At 45.8% G+C, this 25,969-nt stretch overlaps 1 protein-coding gene across 2 annotated transcripts in view; it reads left to right on the forward strand.

Moving 5' to 3' along the window:
* LOC146869129 (butyrophilin subfamily 1 member A1-like) overlaps nucleotides 1-25,969 on the forward strand; it is an 862,288-nt gene that overhangs the window by 365,495 nt on the left and 470,824 nt on the right. Inside the window, exons 6-7 of one of the 2 annotated variants that reach the window (XM_085627671.1) lie at nucleotides 9,470-9,490; nucleotides 18,026-18,046. The exons of the other annotated variant lie outside the window; for it this stretch is intronic. Coding sequence (XP_085483797.1) covers nucleotides 9,470-9,490; nucleotides 18,026-18,046 — 42 coding nt within the window. The remainder of the gene's footprint in view (nucleotides 1-9,469; nucleotides 9,491-18,025; nucleotides 18,047-25,969) is intronic. 2 annotated transcript variants of the gene reach the window in all.

Consider the following 25,969-nt stretch of genomic DNA (forward strand, 5'->3'; position numbering starts at 1 on the left):
ATCAGGAAGTGTCGGGCCGACATTATGTTTGTTTTGGGTGCGACAGTGAAAAAGAGAGGTGGCGAACGTGAAAAGGGGGCAGGGTTGAGAGTTCCTGACCCCCTAGCCTTTGTCAGGGGGTCCCTGAAGGACCCCGAAGGGTAAAAAAAACATATTTTTTTTCCAAAAAATCGCGGGCTGCGCGCACCGTGCGCGCACGGTGAAAAACACTTCAAAAAAGAAAAAAACATATAAGAACGTGAAAAGGGGGCAGGGTAGAGAGTTTCTGACCCCCTAGCCTTTGTCAGGGGGTCCCTGAAGGACCACGAAGGGTGGATATTTTTTTTTTATAAAAAAATCGCGGAGTGCGCGCACCGTGCGCGCACCGTGAAAAATCTGAAAAAAATATAATAATAAATACATAACTTAGCATTTAAAAAAACGTTCAAATTCACTTAAAAAACCATAGGTTTCACACACGTTATAGTTAGGAATTAGCATTTAAAAAACCTTGCAAATTCACTTAAAAAACCATAGGTTTCACACATGTTATAGTTAGGTGGACATTTCACTTGTAAAAAACTAATGAAATTCCCCCGTTATAGTTAGTTCAGATAACTATAACTCGCGCGACCGCAACTCTATCACAAGGATGATGTCATCAGTGATGTCATGAGTGATGCCACTGACCATGTCATGAATGATGTAATATGTGACGTCATGAGCAGTGGATTGCGGGCGCGCGAGTTATAGTTATCTGAACTAACTATAACGGGGGACTTTCATTGGTTTTTTACGAGTGAAATGTCCACCTAACTATAACATGTGTGAAACCTATGGTTTTTTAAGTGAATATATATATATATATATATATATATATATATATATATATATATATATATATATAAAAATAACCACCTCCACCAGCTTCAATGATCCTGCTGACGCTTGCGAAGTAAGTACACGAACCAGTTTAAGGTGTAATTTTTCATTTATTTGCCCAGAGCGACGGCCATAACGTTTCGGCTCTCCCAGAGCCTTGATCACATGATATATGTATATATACCGGCCTCTGGTGATTTTCCTAATTTTCATACTGTCCGAGACATATAAATACTTATTCATGCTGGTAGAAAAACAGCCCGGTGTAACCCACAACCACTGCTCATAACATGCAGACAGATTTTCCTTCTTCCGCTGCAGCTGATGCTCAATCTTCCTATATCAAGTGTTTGCTATGGATCTGGTTTTTCCTCCGTATCCTGGTCTTCGTTGTATGCCATTAAAACACATGGTTTTACCTTGCATGCCTTTACCCCTCATTTTTTAGAATGCACGAGGCAATGTCGTTACACGCTCCTAAACCCTTACCACTACCACCAAAACACACACACACATCCTCCCCCCTCCCCTCCAAAGTATGGTAAGGTTTAGGCAGGGTTATGTGTGCTAAAAGCATTCAAAATTGCATGTCTCTTAAATGCATGCATTGTAAATGGTGCAGGGTAAAGGTACTGCATCATTTGTTTGCGAATCATTGAAGGATGCCAATCGTAGTCCTTACGTAGACGCCTTCTAAAGAAAAGTTACTCCCTCGATGAAATTGAAGAAATGACGAGAGTCAATTATCAGGCTGAAGAACATGCAAAAAAAATGGAAGCGGGGAAAGGGGAAAAACGAGAAAAAGCGTTCCTGCTCCAATCTCGCTACACGGACAGACACTCATCTGCAAGTGAAAGATCATCGAGGTCCAAGGTTCATTCTCAAAGTCCAAGTCGTTGTCGCAGTCCCAGCTGGACTGATAAGCGACAGGAGCGCCAACTTAAATGTCATCACTGTGGACACGACTTTCCCCACAGGGAAGAGTATCCTGCATTCAGTCAAAGATGTAGGAAGTGTGGCAGAGACAATCACTTTGAGAAAGTATGCAGAGCGTCCCGCAAAGACACTCACAGGCAGTCGAGACATTCCAATTCTTGCCATCATTCTAAGGCAGTATGGGACCGCAGGGATGCCTCCACCAGCTCATCACGGTCAAGCCTTCACTCTCACGCCACCTACAGATCGCGATGCTCAGAATCTCGAGAGTCGAGGGCACTCTCGCCCGTACCGCAAGACAGTGAAGAATATATCTGCAGGGTCGCGGATCCAGATAGGCTAAAGAAATAACCATGACTCCATCTTCAAGTGGGAAAACACATGGCTAAGTTTGTGCTGGACAGTAGGGCATCTCTCAATTACATTTTGGTCATGGAGTACACCAAAATGAATCCACAACCCCACCTGCACAAAGCTGCTGTGCGTGTTTACACATGGATGTCGAAAGAACCTCTCCCTTGTTTAGGACAATGTCAGACTGATCTCACATACAAGCTAGAACTAGTCCAGCTCGTATTCATGTTATTGAGGGGCCTGAAGCAGACTGCCTCCTTAGTTTGCCCACAGCGGAATGACTTCAAGTAGCGGAAATACTATATCCAGTGGATGATGAACCTGACATAGTCCACAAGTTCCCAAAATTATTCACCGGACTTGGGAAGATGGCTCACTTTCAAGTTAGCCTACATATAAATGAACATGTGACACCCATAGCACAATATCACAGGAAAATACCGTTCCATCTTCAACAGTCTGTGGAGGAGGAACTGCAAGATCTTCTCCGGGCAGACCTCATTGAGAGAACTTTGGGACCTACTCCCTGGGTATCGCCGTTGGTCATAGTACCCAAAAAAGGATCACATGTGAAAGTACGTCTCTGTGTTGATATGAGAGCACCCAATACTGCCATCGAAAGGAAGAGGCACCCTGGACCTCACATCAGTGACATGATCACGTCGTTGAATGGGGCACAAATGTTTTCCAAACTAGATCTTAATAAGGGCTATCACCAGCTTGAACTTCATGAAAAATCAAGATATATCACCACGTTCTCGACTCACCAAGGCCTATTCAGATACAAACGGCTCAGCTTCGGAGTTTCTTCTGCGGCTGAGATCTTTCAAGAAGCGATCAGAAAGGTCATTTACCATATTCCCAACACCCTCAACTTCAGTGACCACATTCTCGTGTACGGAGCAATGGTACAAGAACATGACCAGGCACTTGACCGAGTATGTCATGCCCTCTTGGAAGCAAACCTAACACTCAATAAAGACAAATGTGAATTCCAAAAATCAACATTGAAGTCCTTTGGACACATCTTCTCAGGCACAGGAATGAGACCAAATCCTGAAAAATCACAGCTTTGAACCATACCCCTTGACCTCGAGATGCTGGGGATGTGCATTAATTTCTAGGAATAGCAAGCTACTGTGCACGTTATATCAAGGATTATGCCACCCTCAGCTACCCCTTGCGAAAATGTACTAACCAAGGATTCACATTTCAATGGACAACTAGATGTAATCAAGCATTTCACTCAATCAAAGCATCTGTTGAGCCCGCCAACAATCTGGCTTATTTCAATCCTCGTCGGAAAACTGAAATCACTGTGGATGCCAGTCCTTTGGGGCTTGGAGCTATACTGGCTCAGTATGACAAGGAAGGTGATCAACGTCACATCGTAGCATATGCCAGTCGTAGCCTGACTGACACAGAGAGAGCCTACTCCCAACCGCAGAAGGAAAATTTGGCGGTGGTCTGTTAGCAGTTACACATTTTCCTCTATGAGAAACACTTTACGCTCATCATGGACCATCAGGCCCTGATAACCATATTCAGAAACCCCGTGCCAAAATGCCACCCAGAATAGAGCGCTGGGGTATCCGTCTTCAAAAATACACGTACACAATTGTCCACAAACCTGGAAAAGCAGCAAACCCAGCTGACTACATGTCGTGACAACCTAAGACATCCTCAAAATCAAACCTGTTGTTAGCGGAGGAATACATACACTTTGTCGTGGCTCAAGCAAAACCACCTGCAGTCCCTCTTGAGGCAATTCTTGAAGCCACCACTGGTGATGTCACCCTGCAAAATGTGAAACACCGCATCCAGACAAACAGCTGGAGACATCTGGAAGAGCCCGGACATAATAAACAGGTTGACAGCCATGAACTGACCTCTTTTCGACACGTAAAGGATGAATTGTCCATTACCTCAGATGGTCTCCTGCTAAGAGACAAAAAGATTATCATTCCAAAACAGCTGCGTCAAGTAGTTGTCAATTTAGCACATGAAGGGCACAGATGTGTTGTAGCCACAAAGAGAGTGTTGCGTGAATGGGTCTGGTTTCCCTCCCTTGACCAGATGGTTGAATCCACACTGAAAGACTGCCCTCAGTGTCAATTAGTTGATCGAAAGAGCCACCTGCACCTCTACAAATGTCAGAACTGCCGGAGGGCGTCTGGCAACATGTCGCAGTAGACTTCTTTGGCCCGCTACAGTCAAGTAAATACATTCTTGTCGTAATGGATGAATATTCCCGCTTTCCTATTGCTCAGCTTATATCATCAACCAAAGCTGCCACCACTATACCCGTGTTGGATGAAGTGTTTGCAGCGTGGGGTATACCGAAGGTAGTAAAAACAGACAATGGCCCGCCATTCAATGGACAAGAGTTTGCTGCATTTGCTAACCATCTCAACTTTAGACATCAGACGATCACTTCCATGTAGCCACAGGCCAATGGGATAGTAGAAAGATTTATGGCCACTCTGAAAAAGACCATACAGCAAGCTGAACTATTAAGGCAAGATGTCCAAACAGCGTTAAATGAGGTGTTACGAGCATATCGAACCACACCACACAATACTACCAACAGATGTCCAGCAACCTTGATGTTCGGCGGAAAGCTAAACTATCATCCATTCAGGAAGGAGACTGGGTTCTTGTACGGCAACAAAGAAAATCTGCCAGTCGATACCATGCTCGCCCACTGCTAGTGACAAAACAAAAGGGAACTACGATCACGGATGCCTTAGACGACAATAGAATAACACGGAATATGGTGCATTTTCATAGATACACACCAACCGCAAGAGAGACATTGGCTGCACCAGAAAGAGGACACACGTGATGGGAACAGAGCACCAGTCTCCCATCTCTCTTGGTGAGAGGGATCAACCCACTCAAGAAGTAGACTGCATGGCACAGTGGCTCCATCGAAGGCCCATCAGTCTCATTGAAGAACAGTAACTATGTTCACTTCTTTATCTTTTACTCTGTGGTAAATGTACCAGTTGATTTAAGTTGTGTAAGAAGGGGGAAGATGTAATGTTATAGAAAATACATGCAGGGGCACTAGTTCCTGCGGCGGAAGGAAAAGTGGGAGGTAGAAGTGAAGTGGAAAGGGAGGAGCTAGGAAGGGCAGTTAGGGGAATGGAGCTGGAAGGAAGAGATGCATGTGCAATAAAGCTCCAGTATATCTACTTACATCGAGTCTGTGTCATCTGTCCTCGTGAAACAACACAACACAATGTTGGCATGTACGTGGCATGTCACAATTTTCAATGGACCGAATTTGAAGACTGTCCAAGGGACTGTGATGAAGCCAGCTGCAGATGTTGTTATGCCGCAGAAGTGGGATTCTTGCTCCTTGGATGGCTGCGCCCCCTTGTGGTTGTATACTGGCAGACAGTCTTTAAATATATTTCTCCTGTTTGTTCAGACTCTCTGCCCTTTTGTGATATGTGAGGAATGGAAAACTATACTGAACCAGTGCTTGAAATGGAAAAATAAAAGTGCAGGTGCTCTGTACCAGATAGCTGCTTGTTTCTGAGAAGTGCCGGTACTCTCCAATTAAAGGTAGTGCATTTCTCTTGAAGTGCTGGTACTCTCCCTCGCAAAATAAAAGAGTGTTGGTACTCCGTACTGGTCAGTACCGGCCCATTCAAAGCACTGTCTGCATTCCTGGCTAAACAGTTCATGGCAATGTGCTGGTGGCGAGGCCTAGTACTGTCAACCTGAGCTGGACCAAGGATAAAATACATTGCAGCGACAAGATGGATGTCTGTGTGACAGTGATTCCACAGGCAGCTAGACCAAGAGATATATGGGCACCACTCAGATCCTTCCAAATAAAGCGAGACAGGGACCCTGAACTCTCTGCTGAAGGACTTGTAGTATAAAAAGTACACTAATGATATTTGTAAGTTTAACGTAGCGATAGCTCGATCTGAAGTTATTGGAGCGCTTTACATGAGCACAACTACATTACACAAGGTCAGATTATTTTTTATTTCGTTTTAAGCTGGGGAGATTAAATGATGTGTCCAGGATCACAAGATGTTGAGCAGGCACTGATTCAAACCTGGTTCCCCTGTTCTAAAGCCGTCAGCTCTGGCCGTAAAACCACATCCTCTTCCTAAAATACCTAAAGTCAGGAGAGTACAGAGCATAAAAGAAGCATGGGCAAAAACCTGACTCCATATAGTCTGACAGCCCAGCCACAGTAGTCCTGTGGGGGTTACTCATTCAGTTTGTTGATGTAAATGTCTAAACCCGGTGCCTCATTGTACCATATTCTCTCTCTGTGACTGAACATTAAACTTGTAAAATTCCATGTGCGCTGTATTACTGCAATTTCTTTTATGGTTGATTTTCTTTTTATATGCAATATTTGTAAAAACATATCAAAACGAATCCTGACAGGCATTAGAATGGAGTCTGGGATGGGTGGTGTGTATCAGGAGTGGGTGGCATAACGGGTGCTGGATTGTAGGATCAGGCACTGGGTACTACTGCTGGCAGGTCCTGGCAGCTGCTGGTGCATGGACATCCTGCAGTGTTTACATCAACTTCCAAAGGACCATGGGATATCTTGTCAGTTGGGCTGGTTTCTGCCAAAGCTGGGATACCGACAATTGGGTGGGGTCTGCTAGTGACTTTTGAAAAAGTACTTCAAGATGCAGTGAGTAGGAAAAGCAGTCCACGTCACGCCCTTCCCCTATGTTTATGTTTATGTTTAGGATTTGTAGAGCGCATGGCTGCCCGGAGGCTCCCCAGCGCTGGTGTGTGCTGTTTGTAAAGTTATGCTCCTGAATGTACTTAACGGGGGAACAACCAAGTCTTTAAGTGTTTCCTGAAGGAGGTTTCATTCGGTAGGTTTGTGATTTCAAATGGAAGGACATTCCACAGCCTTGGTACCAGATGGGCAAATGATCTGCCTCCCCATCTCGCCCTTTTGGCTCTGGTTGTCTTGAGGAGCTGTTGCTGAGAAGATCTTAAATCTCTGGTCGGGGACTACCTGGATATCAATTGTCCAAGCTTTTGTTAATGGCCCTGTATGCCATACTGAGGGCTTTGAACTTGATTCTGGCTTCGATAGGCAACCAGTGAAGCTGTTTGAGTGGTTCTTTAATAGATAGGTGGTTGGGAATTTTTAATAAAAGTCTGGCTGCCGCAGTCTCCACCACCTGGAGTCTCGGTGTTACATATTTAGGCGAGCCCACATAAAGCGAGTTGCCGTAGTACAGGCATGAAATTATAAGGGACTAAATGACCGTTTTTTTCAGGTGCACAGGGATCCCTTCAATAATCTTCCGAGAAGCAAATTCCTGATAATTTCCTGGACAGACAGTCCATTGTGAGTGTAACCTCCAGCCAGAGTCCCAGGTTTTTTATGGCCGGTTTAGGGATAGGTGGGTCCATTGTGAGTGTATCCTCCAGCCAGAGTCCCAGGTTTCTTATGGCCGGTTTAGGGATAGGTGGGTCCATTGTGAGTGTATCCTCCAGCCAGAGTCCCAGGTTTTTTCTGGCTGGTTTAGGGGTGGGTGGGTCCATTGTGAGTGTATCCTCCAGCCAGAGTCCCAGGTTTGGTTTTTTATGGCCGGTTTAGGGATAGGTGGGTCCATTGTGAGTGTATCCTCCAGCCAGAGTCCCAGGTTTGGTTTTTTATGGGCGGTTTAGGGATAGGTGGGTCCATTGTGAGTGTATCCTCCAGCCAGAGTCCCAGGTTTTTTATGGCCGGTTTAGGGATAGGTGGGTCCATTGCAAGTGTATCCTCCAGCCAGACTCCCAGGTTTTCTATGGCCGGTTTAGGGATAGGTGGGTCCATTGTGAGTGTATCCTCCAGCCAGAGTCCCAGGTTTGGTTTTTTATGGCCGGTTTAGGGATAGGTGGGTCCATTGTGAGTGTATCCTCCAGCCAGAGTCCCAGGTTTGGTTTTTTATGGGTGGTTTAGGGATAGGTTGGTCCATTGTGAGTGTATCCTCCAGCCAGAGTCCCAGGTTTGGTTTTTTATGGCCAGTTTAGGGATAGGTGGGTCCATTGTGAGTGTATCCTCCAGCCAGAGTCCCAGGTTTGTTTTTTTATGGGCGGTTTAGGGATAGGTGGGTCCATTGTGAGTGTATCCTCCAGCCAGAGTCCCAGGTTTGGTTTTTTATGGCCGGTTTAGGGATAGGTGGGTCCATTGTGAGTTTATCCTCCAGCCAGAGTCCCAGGTTTCTTATGGCCGGTTTAGGGATAGGTGGGTCCATTGTGAGTGTATCTTCCAGCCACATTCCCAGGTTTCTTATGGCCGGTTTAGGAATAGGTGGGTCCATTGTGAGTGTATCCTCCAGCCACATTCCCAGGTTTTTTATGGCCGGTTTAGGGATAGGTGGGTCCATTGTGAGTGTATCCTCCAGCCAGAGTCCCAGGTTTGGTTGTTTATGGCCGGTTTAGGGATAGGTGGGTCCATTGTGAGTGTATCCTCCAGCCAGAGTCCCAGGTTTGGTTGTTTATGGCCGGTTTAGGGATAGGTGGGTCCATTGTGAGTGTATCCTCCAGCCAGAGTCCCAGGTTTGGTTGTTTATGGCCGGTTTAGGGATAGGTGGGTCCATTGTGAGTGTATCCTCCAGCCACATTCCCAGGTTTTTTATGGTCGGTTTAGGGATAGGTGGGTCTCCCAGGCAGCAGGGCCACTGTATCAGGGTGCGTGAATGTCAAGGTTTCCCAATATGATAAGCTCTGTCTTTTCACCATTTAGCTTCAAACAACGGCTCGACATCCATGTTACCACTCTCAAGACCGTGAATAAGCTGATGGTTACTTGGGTTGGGGCCATTTGTCAGACACTGCCAGCTGGGTGTTATCAGCATATGACACCACTGAAAGGCCAAATCCCTGTACTATATTGGCAAGCTGTCGTACATAGATATTAAATTGAGTGGGGATATTCCCCTTGACCCTGAGTGTGCCTCAGTCACAATGGACATGTGACTGTGTTCAAGGTATTTGACTGGACTTATTAAAACAAAGTGTATTCCAGTTTAAACCAGGTCTGAACATGTTCACACAGTGGGTTATAATCAGATATTTTTCGTTTTAACCCAAAACTTAAATATGTAAGCATTACACGTGGTAGTGTCGAGCTCTGCTATTTCATGATTTTTGGTTGTGTGCTAAAACTTGAATAACTAACCAGGCCCTCAGGAACAAGGGTCAAACGTGTGTGAGGATCATAAGAGGGGTGAATGGAAAAGGCTCAACAGTGATTTCAACTTGATTCAACTAAGTGAAGTTTTAGGAGTTTGTTTCTGACATTCTTACTTGTTTTTTCTTTACCTAGGAGAACTTTCTAAAGAACTTGGTGAGTTTTTCATGAATTATTGCAATGTTTTCTTCTTCAAAACATCCAAGGGAGGCCTGAGATTTCAATCAGACAAGAAGCCTTTTAAGGTGAACATGTCATGTCAACATGAATCTAGTAAATCCCATTACTGTATAGATCAGGCAGGGTTGGGTGTTAACAAATATATCATTTAAATGTATGTATCTGTGTGTAAGCCGATGCCCTCACACAGACCTTTGTAGTTGTACAAACGTTTGAACAATACTTTCACGTTAGAAGTGAGTGAAAAATGTGTTGCATTTTGAGTTTGCTGTTATCACTGGCTTCTAGTTGGTATTAAGAACAAATGTGTGCATTGATCCCCATTTGTGGTGCCAGTTTAAAAGGCTGTATCTTGAACACATGAGCTGTCTCAGAGCAGGGCCATGTACCTGTTTTTAAGACATTGCACTGTCAGAGACAGACAACTAAGAATGCCAGACATCTCTGGTTGGAAACAGGGAGCAGTGGTTGTCTCTGCTTGTTTCTAAGCCACCTTATGTGCAGCTCATACTGTGCAAATGCACCAGATGTATACACTACTCCTGTTGAACACCTCCCCACACAATCATATTCCATGGGCTCCTTCAATGCCAGGCATAGTATCCTCACTATAGCCCCAGCAACAGCAGGGAGCCCTGAAATTCTCGACGCTCGGTATCTGCCACACTCCGATGGATGATCGGTCATACACAACAGACTCCGCCTCCCGCCATCTTATTTCCTCCACGTCTGATCCGACAAAGTTCGATGAACTGGGCAGACGGCACCTCCACACCGGGCCCCGCACTCCCCGAACAGTTGCCAGGCTCCCGGTCTCGACTCAGTGCCCAGGAACTGCCGGGGGCCATAGATCATATACCAGCAGCATCAAGGCCAGATGGCTCCCTCCGTGCCCGTCAGCGGCTCCTCCCACCGTCCTGCATCATCTTCGTGTAGGCCAGAACAGTTGCCCAGAATCCAACTTTCACTGGAGCTAGTGTCCTCAGAGCGCAGCCACCATCCGCAGAAGCATTCCGCTGACAAAGACCGTTCTTGTTGTGGCCGAGGGTCCAGTGGAAATCAGGATAATTTGGCAAGTGTCGGGGTTCAAGATGGAGCTCTCTCTGCTCACATCCTCCATTCTCGGCAGTTGGCCATGTCCCCCCTCTATGAACACGTTTAATTGTGAAACATTTGGACCGACGTATTAGGCCCAGCGCGGTGGTGAGCCATTCCTCCAAGAAGAGGTCCGCTGAGGGCTCCACAGCCATTTCTGTAAACCCAAGGAAGTGCAAATTATTGCTGCAGGACCTCCACTCAATGTTCTCCTGCCACAAATCAATCTGTGTTGTGCTGCATTTAGGTCCAGCCACCATCGCCTGCAGTTGACAGATTGTATTTTTCAGAGCCAGTACATCTTCCTCCGTTGACTTGACCCTGTCGGCCATGTTACGAAGCTCCGTCTTCAGTAGATGGATATCAATAGTCGTGGCGTCCACTTTAGATTGCAGCGCTGCTCTTGATCCCTGAATGGCACCCAGTGTTGCAGCTGTTCCCAGCGTCGGGTCACCACTGGGAGATCAAATTGTTGCATCTGTCGAGGTCAAGAAAAGTGGAGAACGCTCACTGTATAGTATTGTCCATAGACGGGGCATGTTAAAGTCCCCTGGAGTCCTGCGTGGTCTGTGTACAGGGCTGGCCCCTGCCGTAACTCCAGGCCTCCTTAGAGATTCGAGGGGAGAGCACTCAATCGGCTGTCTCCAGTGCTCCAGCCCCCTCACCGAGCTGGGTCTCTCCAGGTGACTGGGATTCGGTGCACCCCCGGCTGTGCACATCTGCGTGTGGGCCAGAGCTCACAGGCTCTTCCTCTCCCCACCACAGGTAGAATTCCCAATCAGACTCCCCCCTTAGGCACCACAGGCCGCAGGCAGGACCCAACTTACCGCCGTCACTTCGGGCCCCCTCGACAAAGCTCTTCTCTCGTGCTGTGAGGCCTCAATGGTGCTGGTTCTCAGTGCCAGCCCGACTGATGACTTCCTCCGGGCAAGCCGCCTTCCGATCTACAGGTGCCAGCAGGGTGAAGGAAGCCCTCCAAGGCGTCGCAGGCAGCCAGATGCTGGCTCCCCTCCTTTGTATTCTGGGATCAGGAGAACGCCTGGGTCACCGCTGCACTCAACCTCCATGCTCAGAGCAGCCATACAGCCGATTCCTTGCTTCGTTGTCTGCCCCCCCGGCGGTCAGCCCACTTTGCTAAGCACCACCGCTCTCCTCTCAATGGGAGCCTTCCGACCTCCCTGCCACCTGATTTTAAAGGGGAAGCACATTTGTTGCCACTGAAGCAAGAGGCACCCCACAAGCATGTCCAGTAGAAGAGCATTGTTTCCTCTGGAAGCAGGTCTCCTTTGTAGTGAATATTCCGATGCTTAAGGGATGGTTAAGACATCCATCTGGGCCTTAATATATTTATGAAGCAAGAGGCACCCACAAGCATGTCCACTAGAAGAGCATTGTTTCCTCTGGAAGCAGGTCTCCTTTGTAGTGAATATTCAGATGCTTAAGGGATGGTTAAGACATCCATCTGGGCCTTAATATATTTATGAAGCAAGAGGCACCCACACGCATGTCCAGTAGAAGAGCATTGTTTCCTCTGGAAGCAGGTCTCCTTTGTAGTGAATATTCCGATGCTTAAGGGATGGTTAAGACATCCATCTGGGCCTTAATATATTTATGAAGCAAGAGGCACCCACAAGCATGTCCAGTAGAAGAGCATTGTTTCCTCTGGAAGCAGGTCTCCTTTGTAGCGATTATTCCGATGCTTAAGGGATGGTTAAAACATCCATCTGGGCCTTAATATATTTATGAAGCAAGAGGCACCCACAAGCATGTCCAGTAGAAGAGCATTGTTTCCTCTGGAAGCAGGTCTCCTTTGTAGTGAATATTCAGATGCTTAAGGGATGGTTAAGACATCCATCTGGGCCTTAATATATTTATGAAGCAAGAGGCACCCACAAGCATGTCCAGTAGAAGAGCATTGTTTCATCTGGAAGCAGGTCTCCTTTGTAGTGAATATTCAGATGCTTAAGGGATGGTTAAGACATCCATCTGGGCCTTAATATATTTATGAAGCAAGAGGCACCCACACGCATGTCCAGTAGAAGAGCATTGTTTCCTCTGGAAGCAGGTCTCCTTTGTAGTGAATATTCAGATGCTTAAGGGATGGTTAAGACATCCATCTGGGCCTTAATATATTTATGAAGCAAGAGGCACCCACAAGCATGTCCAGTAGAAGAGCATTGTTTCCTCTGGAAGCAGGTCTCCTTTGTAGCGATTATTCCGATGCTTAAGGGATGGTTAAAACATCCATCTGGGCCTTAATATATTTATGAAGCAAGAGGCACCCACAAGCATGTCCAGTAGAAGAGCATTGTTTCCTCTGGAAGCAGGTCTCCTTTGTAGTGAATATTCAGATGCTTAAGGGATGGTTAAGACATCCATCTGGGCCTTAATATATTTATGAAGCAAGAGGCACCCACAAGCATGTCCAGTAGAAGAGCATTGTTTCCTCTGGAAGCAGGTCTCCTTTGTAGTGAATATTCAGATGCTTAAGGGATGGTTAAGACATCCATCTGGGCCTTAATATATTTATGAAGCAAGAGGCACCCACAAGCATGTCCACTAGAAGAGCATTGTTTCCTCTGGAAGCAGGTCTCCTTTGTAGTGAATATTCAGATGCTTAAGGGATGGTTAAGACATCCATCTGGGCCTTAATATATTTATGAAGCAAGAGGCACCCACACGCATGTCCAGTAGAAGAGCATTGTTTCCTCTGGAAGCAGGTCTCCTTTGTAGTGAATATTCCGATGCTTAAGGGATGGTTAAGACATCCATCTGGGCCTTAATATATTTATGAAGCAAGAGGCACCCACAAGCATGTCCAGTAGAAGAGCATTGTTTCCTCTGGAAGCAGGTCTCCTTTGTAGCGATTATTCCGATGCTTAAGGGATGGTTAAAACATCCATCTGGGCCTTAATATATTTATGAAGCAAGAGGCACCCACAAGCATGTCCAGTAGAAGAGCATTGTTTCCTCTGGAAGCAGGTCTCCTTTGTAGTGAATATTCAGATGCTTAAGGGATGGTTAAGACATCCATCTGGGCCTTAATATATTTATGAAGCAAGAGGCACCCACAAGCATGTCCAGTAGAAGAGCATTGTTTCATCTGGAAGCAGGTCTCCTTTGTAGTGAATATTCAGATGCTTAAGGGATGGTTAAGACATCCATCTGGGCCTTAATATATTTATGAAGCAAGAGGCACCCACACGCATGTCCAGTAGAAGAGCATTGTTTCCTCTGGAAGCAGGTCTCCTTTGTAGTGAATATTCAGATGCTTAAGGGATGGTTAAGACATCCATCTGGGCCTTAATATATTTATGAAGCAAGAGGCACCCACAAGCATGTCCAGTAGAAGAGCATTGTTTCCTCTGGAAGCAGGTCTCCTTTGTAGCGATTATTCCGATGCTTAAGGGATGGTTAAAACATCCATCTGGGCCTTAATATATTTATGAAGCAAGAGGCACCCACAAGCATGTCCAGTAGAAGAGCATTGTTTCCTCTGGAAGCAGGTCTCCTTTGTAGTGAATATTCAGATGCTTAAGGGATGGTTAAGACATCCATCTGGGCCTTAATATATTTATGAAGCAAGAGGCACCCACAAGCATGTCCAGTAGAAGAGCATTGTTTCCTCTGGAAGCAGGTCTCCTTTGTAGTGAATATTCAGATGCTTAAGGGATGGTTAAGACATCCATCTGGGCCTTAATATATTTATGAAGCAAGAGGCACCCACACGCATGTCCAGTAGAAGAGCATTGTTTCCTCTGGAAGCAGGTCTCCTTTGTAGTGAATATTCAGATGCTTAAGGGATGGTTAAGACATCCATCTGGGCCTTAATATATTTATGAAGCAAGAGGCACCCACACGCATGTCCAGTAGAAGAGCATTGTTTCCTCTGGAAGCAGGTCTCCTTTGTAGTGAATATTCAGATGCTTAAGGGATGGTTAAGACATCCATCTGGGCCTTAATATATTTATGAAGCAAGAGGCACCCACACGCATGTCCAGTAGAAGAGCATTGTTTCCTCTGGAAGCAGGTCTCCTTTGTAGTGAATATTCAGATGCTTAAGGGATGGTTAAGACATCCATCTGGGCCTTAATATATTTATGAAGCAAGAGGCACCCCACAAGCATGTCCAGTAGAAGAGCATTGTTTCCTCTGGAAGCAGGTCTCCTTTGTAGTGAATATTCAGATGCTTAAGGGATGGTTAAGACATCCATCTGGGCCTTAATATATTTATGAAGCAAGAGGCACCCACAAGCATGTCCAGTAGAAGAGCATTGTTTCCTCTGGAAGCAGGTCTCCTTTGTAGTGAATATTCAGATGCTTAAGGGATGGTTAAGACATCCATCTGGGCCTTAATATATTTATGAAGCAAGAGGCACCCACAAGCATGTCCAGTAGAAGAGCATTGTTTCCTCTGGAAGCAGGTCTCCTTTGTAGTGAATATTCCGATGCTTAAGGGATGGTTAAGACATCCATCTGGGCCTTAATATATTTATGAAGCAAGAGGCACCCACAAGCATGTCCAGTAGAAGAGCATTGTTTCCTCTGGAAGCAGGTCTCCTTTGTAGTGAATATTCCGATGCTTAAGGGATGGTTAAGACATCCATCTGGGCCTTAATATATTTATGAAGCAAGAGGCACCCACAAGCATGTCCAGTAGAAGAGCATTGTTTCCTCTGGAAGCAGGTCTCCTTTGTAGCGATTATTCCGATGCTTAAGGGATGGTTAATACATCCATCTGGGCCTTAATATATTTATGAAGCAAGAGGCACCCACAAGCATGTCCAGTAGAAGAGCATTGTTTCCTCTGGAAGCAGGTCTCCTTTGTAGCGATTATTCCGATGCTTAAGGGATGGTTAAGACATCCATCTGGGCCTTAATATATTTATGAAGCAAGAGGCACCCACAAGCATGTCCAGTATAAGAGCATTGTTTCCTCTGGAAGCAGGTCTTCTTTGTAGTGAATATTCAGATGCTTAAGGGATGGTTAAGACATCCATCTGGGCCTTAATATATTTATGAAGCAAGAGGCACCCACAAGCATGTCCAGTAGAAGAGCATTGTTTCCTCTGGAAGCAGGTCTCCTTTGTAGTGAATATTCAGATGCTTAAGGGATGGTTAAGACATCCATCTGGGCCTTAATATATTTATGAAGCAAGAGGCACCCACACGCATGTCCAGTAGAAGAGCATTGTTTCCTCTGGAAGCAGGTCTCCTTTGTAGTGAATATTCAGATGCTTAAGGGATGGTTAAGACATCCATCTGGGCCTTAATATATTTATGAAGCAAGAGGCACCCACACGCATGTCCAGTAGAAGAGCATTGTTTCCTCTGGAAGCAGGTCTCCTTTGTAGTGAATATTCAGATGCTTAAGGGATGGTTAAGACATCCATCTGGGCCTTAATATATTTATGAAGCAAGAGGCACCCACACGCATGTCCAGTAGAAGAGCATTGTTTCCTCTGGAAGCAGGTCTCATTTGTAGTGAATATTCAGATGCTTAAGGGATGGTTAAGACATCCATCTGGGCCTTAATATATTTATGAAGCAAGAGGCACCCCACAAGCATGTCCAGTAGAAGAGCATTGTTTCCTCTGGAAACAGGTCTCCTTTGTAGTGAATATTCAGGTGCTTAAGGGATGGTTAAGACATCCATCTGGGCCTTAATATATTTATGAAGCAAGAGGCACCCACAAGCATGTCCAGTAGAAGAGCATTGTTTCCTCTGGAAGCAGGTCTCCTTTGTAGTGAATATTCCGATGCTTAAGGGATGGTTAAGACATCCATCTGGGTCTTAATATATTTATGAAGCAAATCATCCAGCTAAGGCAAGAAAAGATGAGGACCAAGAAAAAGAAGGCAAAAGCGAAGGACAGAAGCCTTTTTGGTTCCTTCTGTCGTCCAATCATGAGTCTACACAAGTCTGCGAGCCCCCAGAACTGCTCTAGAGACAAAGCCTGTAGCCCACAAGGAGTTAAAAGATTTGCCAAATTTATGCATGAAGCTTTAGTCTGGCAGGCAGGTCAGCAAAGTCAGATACAGTCAACATAGCTGTGGTTGAAAATCTTTGACCAGACTCTGTGATTCATACAGTGAATGAATAGTGGCTCTCATAGCAAGGTTCAGCCCAAAGTAAGCCATTCACCAACCACCTTTCTTTTTATGGAACCAGAGAGTGAAGCATCCTCCCTGACCACTGGAGAACGGCCTGCCAATTTAGTTAAAACAGAATCTAGCACACTGATTGCAAAACATCCTGATGATCAATTGGATAGATCTTTGTCCGAAACTTTGGAACAGTAGTCTTTTCCATATATTTTCATTCAGCGAGGATAGTATCCCTCCTTACTAGAAAAAAAGGAACCGATGTTGGAGTAAATCTAATAAAATAGACAATAAGGCTGAACTGGTACTTTGGAACTCCTCCTCTCCATTTAGAAATTCCATTCTTGTCATCGAAACAACTTCTAGGGGTGAGGCAGAGGTGAATATATCAATACCTCCTCACTCTCTAGTAAGGGCGAGGTAGCAGGAATGAAACAGGGCAGTCCACCAGGTACTGTTTCCTGATTTTTTTCTTGGACGTGAGATCAACAAAGGTTTCAGCCGATAAAGCACAAATATATGCCCTAGAAGGTACGGCTGCCCCCTGGTTGTCACCAGGCAAACAACTGACAAAAAAGAGACCAACAAGAAAAAAGTGAAAAATCAACCCAGCTGGCCAACCCAATCCAACATGGCTGACATTCTGCAGAGGTGCACAACACTTATGCCCAAGTGGCTACCTGAGAACATCACTTCTCTTGTATCAACACACTATCCATCAATTCTTTTAGTGCCAGAAAAGATGGAATTGAAGGAAATACATGCTCCTTCCTCACCCCGGCTGACCATAACTGGCCACAGACGAGAGGAACAACAAAACCAAAGACCAAGATAGACATCTAAGAGCCAAGCTACAGGCCAAACAAATCTAGGAGCCAAGCTACAGGCCAAACAAATATAGGAGCCAAGCTACAGGCCAAACAAATCTAGGAGCCAAGCTACAGGCCAAACAAATCTAGGGCAGAAGATACAGAGACGGAAAGTGTTACAAGAATCTGAAAGGGCAGACATTAAAAACAGGTAGTGGTTAAGGGAATTCTCAATTTTATGCAGCTGGGAATAATCCTAATTAAAAAGAAGTTTATGCTACTTAAGGGTTCTTTGTGGAAGGCGGAGCCTCCTGTCAAGTAAGGCCTGGGACGGGGAAGGGGAATGAAGAGCTTTGGGCACTAAGCGTTGCTTTCATGTTATCTTTCTGTCTCCATTTGTCTCTCTATTTAAGTAAGAAATTAAAATTTTAAAAGGCTCACCCTTAATTGCTTTGTAACACATGTGGATAACTTTTCATGTTTTTTTTGTCTTGTCCCACAGGGAGACTTCTAGAAGAACGAGGTGAGTTTGTTAGTAAAGACATTGCTGAATTTCCTTCTTTTTAATGAGTTCAGAAGAAAGCTTCACTCTTAGGGGTGGATTTATGAACTTGTCACACAGTGCAGCGCAGCAAGTCACCCTGCGTGACAGGAAAAGGGCAGGAATGCGCGGTATATAAAAAGTCGATAGCATGCATTCCGGGCTTTCCCCCTGTGCTGGCGCCCTTTTAACAGGCTCGGTGCAAAGGTGCCTCCGTGGCATGCAGGATTGTTTTTGTGCAGGAACGGGCGGATTCTTGCAAAATAAACAATCCTGAGAGGTATATTCCTCTTTCTATGTGACTGCAGATTGCAGCACACAGGGAAAGAGGAAGTAACCAGGAGAAATAAAGGAATGCGTTGAAATCCATTGAACACCCACACAATACCCATGGACCACCTTCCCAGGGTAGAGTAAGGCGATGCCGCAATTTGCACTGTGTTGCTTTACTCCTGATTTATGAAGCCACTCAGGGCCACGCAGAGCGGCCTAATGTGGCTTCATAAAGACAGATAATAGTACGCTGGGAGGAAATCAACTTACTGATTTTAAACTTGTGTATTGTGTGTTTTTAAGGGAAGGAATTTTGGTTTTAACATTTACCTGTATTGCATCAGCTCGTGTCTGCACCTTGCACTTTAACTTTGTAAAGCTCTGCTTTCCCCGGTCCACCTCGACTTTTGCGTGCCGCTTGTGTGGAGGGACGCAGCTCCTCCCCTCGCCCTCGTTACTTCCGGGTGGGGTTATAGGATATAAATCACATGACTGCCCGGCCTCGCAGCGGGCACACCGAAGGCAAGCCCATCTGCACCTGTCCGCGCACGGCCGGGACCAGGGGCCACGACCCCTGGTCTGAGTGGGACACACAGATTGGTCTATCCACCAAGCCAACTTATGGCCTACCACTCCCTCCCATGATTGCACATTACTACAACCAGGCAATAGTGAAGAAATTTGCCCATGCTGCGATTTCTCACTCGACAATACCCAGAGACCCTCAACCACTTTAAAGGGCAACATAAACAAAAATAAACCTGCCTCACCAACCATAAAGGCCTTTTTTTCCTCAGCACAAACTGCCGCTCTCTCCCGAAGTACAAAACCGACATCTTCGAACTTCTGGTCAATGACCAACCAGACGCCCTATTCCTCACGGAAACATGGCTGTATGAGAGTTCTGGCCCAGATGTTGCTGCCGCTCTGCCCCCCAACTACGCTATAGCTAGGAAGGATAGGGGCAACAAAATTGGTGGGGGCATAGCTATCATTTTTAAAAAGGTTTTTCAGTGTAAACTCGAGCCTCTAACATTCACGAATTGTGAAGCAGCACTTTTCAAACTGGCCCTAACCCGGAACTTCACCTTCTCCAGTATACTTGTGTACCGTCCCCCCGGGCCCTCTGCCCCATGGGCCTCTTTTCCTTCCCCAGTGTAGTAGCCCCCCTACTCATGAGCTTTGCCAACTTTTCAATTCTGGGCGATCTAAACCAATACCTGGCCCACCCAACATGCAAAATCAGTACAAATTTCATCTCTGATCTGGCAGGCTTAAATATAAACCTACATAATTTTGGCCCCACACATGAGGCAGGCCATTTACTAGATCCTATCCTCTCCAACTTACCTAGCATTAGATGTTTCCCTGCGCTTCCCCTATGCTGGTCGGACCACTATATCACCAGGTTCAGTCTGGTACCCCCTGATAATTCTGTGTCCATTACTTCTACCCTAAGGACACAAACTAGAGACTGGAAAAAACTAGACATGACTGTCTTAAATAAAATATTGTGCTCTAACATGCCCATCTCTAAACATAGGGTGAACATGATTTCTGACACTGTGCAAAAATGGCTCCTCACTGCCATTGACACCCGTCTTCCTCTCTCCAAAAAAAGGGTAAAAAACCATCGCCCCCCAGCGCCATGGTTTACTGACACTCTAAAAAGAGAAAAAGCCAAATGCAAAGCGCTGGAACATAGATGGAGAACGAATTATGCTCCTGAATCTAAAACCATCTATAAAAAGGCCAAAAAAGCATATCCGCCCGTGCTGAGTATGTTTCAACAACTATCTCTGATGCCTTGAAGTGCTCCAAACCCTTTTTAGTATGGTAAAGGAGCTCGCTGGTTCTGCCAGCCTAGCTAGGCCCCCCCTCTTAATAAACGACAATGTGAGGATCTAGCGACCTTTTGCGTTCAGAAAGTCGAAAAAATCTACTTGGATACTGCGAGTTCGCAATGCGACAACCCCTCTCTTTTGCAACCTGCTAGCTCCCTAACAACTCCTACATCCCAGTGGTAGCCTCTATCCATCCTGATCAGGTCATACTGCCTTGCGCCCACTCTAATAGCCTGGACACCTGGCCCATACTCAATGCAGCCTCTTGTAAAAGACTTCTAGATAGTATCAAACCTGGATCCCCTGAAGACCCCCTGCCTATCCCTGTGCTCAAGCAACTTGAGCCTCCATCTCTGCTCGCCATCATGAACCTTTTAAATATCTCCCTTCAAGAAGCCACAGTTCCACCAGACTGGAAACACGCCATGGTGGTCCCTCTCCTGAAAAAGGCTAACACCGACCCCGACTTTTATCGGCCTATTTCTGTACTACCGGCTTTTTCCAAAATCCTGGAGAAACACATCCACTCTCAACTCACTCATTTTGTCAAATGTAATAAACTCCTTCACCCATCACAATCTGGTTTCAGAGCTGGTTTCTCTACAGAAACTACGTTACTAGGAGTAACAGACCGGCTACGGCAACATCTGGAAGTTAGAGATACGGTCGCTCTCATTTTATTAGACCTGAGCGCAGCTTTTGACACGGTATCTCACAACATACTGATAAAAATGTTAAGATCTCTAGGCATTGGTGGCTCAGTCTTGAACTGGCTGATCTCCTTTGTCGCCAACCGTACTTTTCAAATCTTTTCCCCAACATCTTGCTCAGACATCCATCCCTCACCCTACGGGGTACCCCAGGGCTCCATCCTTAGCCCCTTACTCTTTAACCTATATGTGAGACCCTTAGCCGATGTCGCGGAAGAGGTGGGGTTGTTTCGGTTTTTCTACGCGGACGACTCCCAAATCATCCTTTCTCTCTCCATGGAGAGCGTAGCCGGGCCATCCCTCCTTCAGCTAGGCCTGGGTAAAATTGCATCATGGATGCGGGCCAACCACCTTAAGCTCAACGGAGAGAAGACAGAGGTCCCGATCCTTGGCATTAATAAAGATCTCTGGGCCCACAACATTGGCCCACTGAAATGGGAACACTTCCTCGACCCTCCAGTCAAGTCCGCAACCTAGGTGTCATCATTGATGACTCGCTCACTATGCACCATCAGGCAGTCAAAGTAACCTCCACTTGTTTTACCATTTTGAAGTGGCTGAAAATGATCATCTGGATGTTGCCTGAGTCTACTCAAAGAACAGGAATCCAGGCTCTTACCACCTCGAGACTGGATTACGGAAACGTTCTCTACCTCGGATCTAACAAGTAAGTGACTCGCAGACTGCAGATGGTGCAGAAACTCTTCGGCGAGACTACTGTGCAGGGTCCCTAGAGCTACCTCTGTCTCAAATCATCTGCGGGACCTTCATTGGCTCAGGGTGGAGAACAGAATCCAGTTCAAAGCCGTGAGTTACATGTTTAAAATCAAAACTAAAACTGCCGCTCAATATCTGCAATCTCTGGTCAACCGCTACGTACCATTCCGGTGCCTTCGCTCTTCCACTCAAGAGAAATTTTCTGTGCCGAGAATTAAACCATCTCAGATGGGAGGCAGATCATTTTCATATCTCAGTCCCTTACTATGGAATGCACTTCCCACAGCCATCGGGAAGGAAACGGTCTACACACTTTTCCACAAATCCCTTAAGACTTGGCTTTTCAACCGGTAACCACACAAGCTGCTAGACATCCTTCTGATCTGCTCCGGCGCCGGGAAACTCTTCTTGGGTAGCTGTCTCGCCTTATAAATGTAATATGTATGTATGTATGTATAACACATTTATAAAGCGCTTCTGTCACCCATCGGGCATCCTGGCGCTGTGATCTGACTGACCTGCAGTGATATAAATACTGTATCGGTAAGCTACTCAGTCCTTGGAAACAGGTGAGTTTTTAATTCTTTTTTAAAAGAAAGGAGTTCTCCTAAACATCTAAGTGGTAGTGGTAGATCGTTCCACAACTTAGATGCCATATAGACAAAGGAGCGTCCCCCCATCCACTTCCTCCGGATTTTGGGGACGACTACCAGGTTAGCTGAAGCAGAGCGGAGAGATCTAATAGGGGTGTACCAAGAAAACATCTCCTGTAGGGGTAATGGTCCCAAACCATGTAGGGCCCGGACGACCAAGCATAGTGCTTTAAACTCGACCCGCTGAGAGATAGGCAGCCAGTGCAGATCTTTAAGTGCTGCAGATGATGAGTCAAAACGTCGGCGGGATAGTGCTAACTTGTACCCGTTGTAATTTGCCTAATGCCGTGAAAGGTGCCCCCAGAAGCAGTGCATTGCAGTAATCAAGTCTGCTTAAAATGATACTGCGCACTACTTCTGGTCTGGCATGGGCGGGAAGCAAAGGGAGAATCTTCTGCAGGGTACGCAACAGCCCCACACAGAAAGACACTGTTTTATCGATGAAACCCTCTAGTTGAAGATTGGGTTCCATTGTCACACCCAGATTACGAACCGAGCTTGCCGCTGCTACCGAACCCAGAAAGGAGGGTGGCCAGAAGTCTTGTGGTAGAGGTCGTGGGACACGATCCGCTGAGCAATACAGCACCTCCGTCTTGGAGCTGTTAAATTGCAACGAATTGTTACTCAGCCATGTCGCCGTGGAGACCATACAATGGTGAAAGGTCTCCAATGACACCGCCTTCTCCCCCTCAAAGGAGAAGATAAGTTGGGTGTCATCAGCATAATTGGTGACCGTTATGCCAAAGGATTTAATTAGTTTGACCAGGGGGCGGAGGTAAAGATTGAAAAGAATGGGACTGATGGCTGATCCCTGGGGTACGCCCTGCCCTACCTTTTTGATGGTAATAAATAAATAATAAATAAATAAATCTCACTTGAGGTTTGTGTCAAACATGAACCTAGGTCATAAATATGCCCTGAGTACTTTGTAGGAAAAAGTAGGTGGAAATAGCATATATATGAGTTATTTGCTTGTAGCTTTAATTGCAAAAAGAAATTAACTCACATGTAACCATTGCTGTAAAGTAGTATCATAGGAAATTATTGATTCGACTTAGCAGACTTACGGACAGGACCACAAGCCTGAGCCATGTAGCTGTACCTGCTTATAGTTGCCATGTCCTAAATGTTGATACTCATTGTATGACCAAGAAAGGGGGAGGACTGCATCTTGAGGGCATGAGGTATTGTAAGTTTCCATTGTGCCAGTGGGCAGGGGTGGCTATGAAGTGATGCAGTCTAGAAAAAGACTTGCAACAAAGCATGGCTACCCTCCTCACCACTCCAGCGCCATGAGAACCGGAGGTAGTGATATCGGACTGCGAGCGATAGAAGAAGCGGGTGGTGATCTAGGGCTGCATTGAAGAACATGCTGCTATTCAGTTATTGAACTCTCTTTCTTTCCTGTCTCCTGCTTGTCAGTGTCCTGACACCGTAGAAACCCAAAGAGAAGCAGAAATGAAGACCTCCCTGCGAGTGTCTTGGTATTATTTGGTTTAACCTCAAAATGGCCTAACTCCAGAGTACACCACTTGTAAAAGACGCCCATTGGTCATTGCCAGACATGTACTCAAGAGGACAGGGCACCTAACACGCCTTGATTGCATCAGACGTCAATAGACCACTTCTGGTCCCTGAACCCAGCCGTCTGTAAAGTCCCTCTTTGACTGAAGCGTAGTCCTTGCCCCGGTACAATGCCCGATGCCTTATGGATGGATTCAAGCTGCACAAATACCATATACATACATGCAATGTACTTTTTGAGGGTTCCTATCTGAAAAGGGTAGCGGGGGCCTATGAGGGTTCCTTTGCTGAAGGTAATGCATCTCCTGACCCCATTACTATTGCTCCCACCTGGGCACTGATGTAGCTACCTTTATACTCGTCCCTATCCTCAACATTTTAAGAGTATGGCCACGTCAAAGGTGGGCACACACCTAAAGGTAGAGATAAAGAGGAAAAAACATATCTTTTAATTATAAGTTGAAGTGTTCATAGTGTCACATCCCACACATTCAACCTGTTCCTGCACCTCTGAAGGTCTCATTTGGGTCCAGTGCTTCCTGCAAGACCTCAGTCACACTCTGGTGTACATTACCACAACTACCAATCAAAATTCAAAAGGTATATTTACTTACTGCCTGCTCTCTGAGGCCAGAATCAAACTAGTAAAAACAGCAAGCTTGGAGCCCTCCAGCCTGGGCTTTCATCAAACACCGCAACACACTGGAAAAAATGACATTGCGTCGATGACTTGTGGACAAAAGTGAACACAAAAATGACTCCTGCAACAACGTGTAAATTGTTCTAAAATGTACTCTGCAAAAGTAGTTTCCCGTGAACTCTTTGGTTTTAACATTGGTTATTCTAATTTTCCAACAGAAGCTCACACACTGAAATATTTGATAACCCCCATTTCCTCCTTGACTGTTCAGAGCTCCTCCCTGAAGACTGCACAGCCTCTGCCTGACATTTAAAGTGAAAGAGATTGTATTTGTCTTTGAAATGAAGTCAGCTGGTAGTTGGGTCATACTACACCAGGCTGATTGCTCCACTCGGCACCAGCATGAGTCGCAAAGGGCTACCTTCAAAGAGTAAATATAGATCAAAGGTTTGTCCTTAACCCCATGAGCGCTGCGCACATTTCACACTGTGCGGGCAAATGAATGAGGGGCGGGATTCGGACGGCCCAGCATCATTATCAGCCCGTGCAACCCCCCTGAACTGAACCGGCAATCATAGTCCCTGTCGGACAGCTGTGCTTGTACTTTGACATAAAGTGTCTTCCCCCCCCCTGTTTGTACACACGTGTCATCCATGTCACTTTTGTACAGCAGAACCATCGCCCATCACGATAAGTCACTTATTCTACACCTGAGCCCTGTGTACTTTTGTTTTCGTGTATTGTGCCACACGGCGGCCGTTCCGATATACTTTGAAATGTAACGAGTGCCATTTACTGCTTATCTAAGTTGTGTTCTCTTGGTGTGTCTCTTGGAAATGTTTTTCCTTATTTTATAAACTTTCACAGACCGCAAATGCAATTCTCATACAAATCTAAAATGTAAAAGCCCATAGGCAATAAAACAAGCCCAACCCTAACATGACATGTAAAACAATTTACAAAAACATTAGTTGACATTTCTATTGAGTTCATATTCCAAATTTCATAAAAATCAGTCGGAGATAACACTCCTACAGCAGACTAAATACCACACAAATGGAAAAAAGATTTTAACTTTCAAATTCGCCCCTGGGGACGGGGACATTTCACATTAAGTGATGAGACCCTACACATCAGTCAGTCTGTCTCTCAGCGGCCCGTGCAGGTTAGAGGGGAGGGCGGTAGGGCCCGGTGGGGGAGGGGGGGTTTCAACAGACGACTACGAGGGGAAAATAAATAAATAATTCATTTGCCCTCATGGTCGTCTGTGGAAATCCCCCCCCCACCCAGCCCTTCTGCCCCGCAGCTCTTATCTGCGCGGGCCTCGGCTGGAGATAAAACTGATTTCAGGTCGGGGGCCCCCTTTTATAACCAATCTGTTGTATGTTGAGACATATCAAAACCTTGCTTGCGTCATCGGCCTGGTCAATGGCACGACTATACACACTAGCAGTCAATCGAACGTTGCTTATAAAATCACAAGTATTTTCCATTTCGATACAATAATCAATACCTTTCGATCTCTCTAATTTTTCAAATTATCC

Source organism: Triturus cristatus, chromosome 1_1 (genome assembly GCF_964204655.1).
Source record: "Triturus cristatus chromosome 1_1, aTriCri1.1, whole genome shotgun sequence".
Lineage (NCBI taxonomy): Eukaryota > Metazoa > Chordata > Amphibia > Caudata > Salamandridae > Triturus > Triturus cristatus.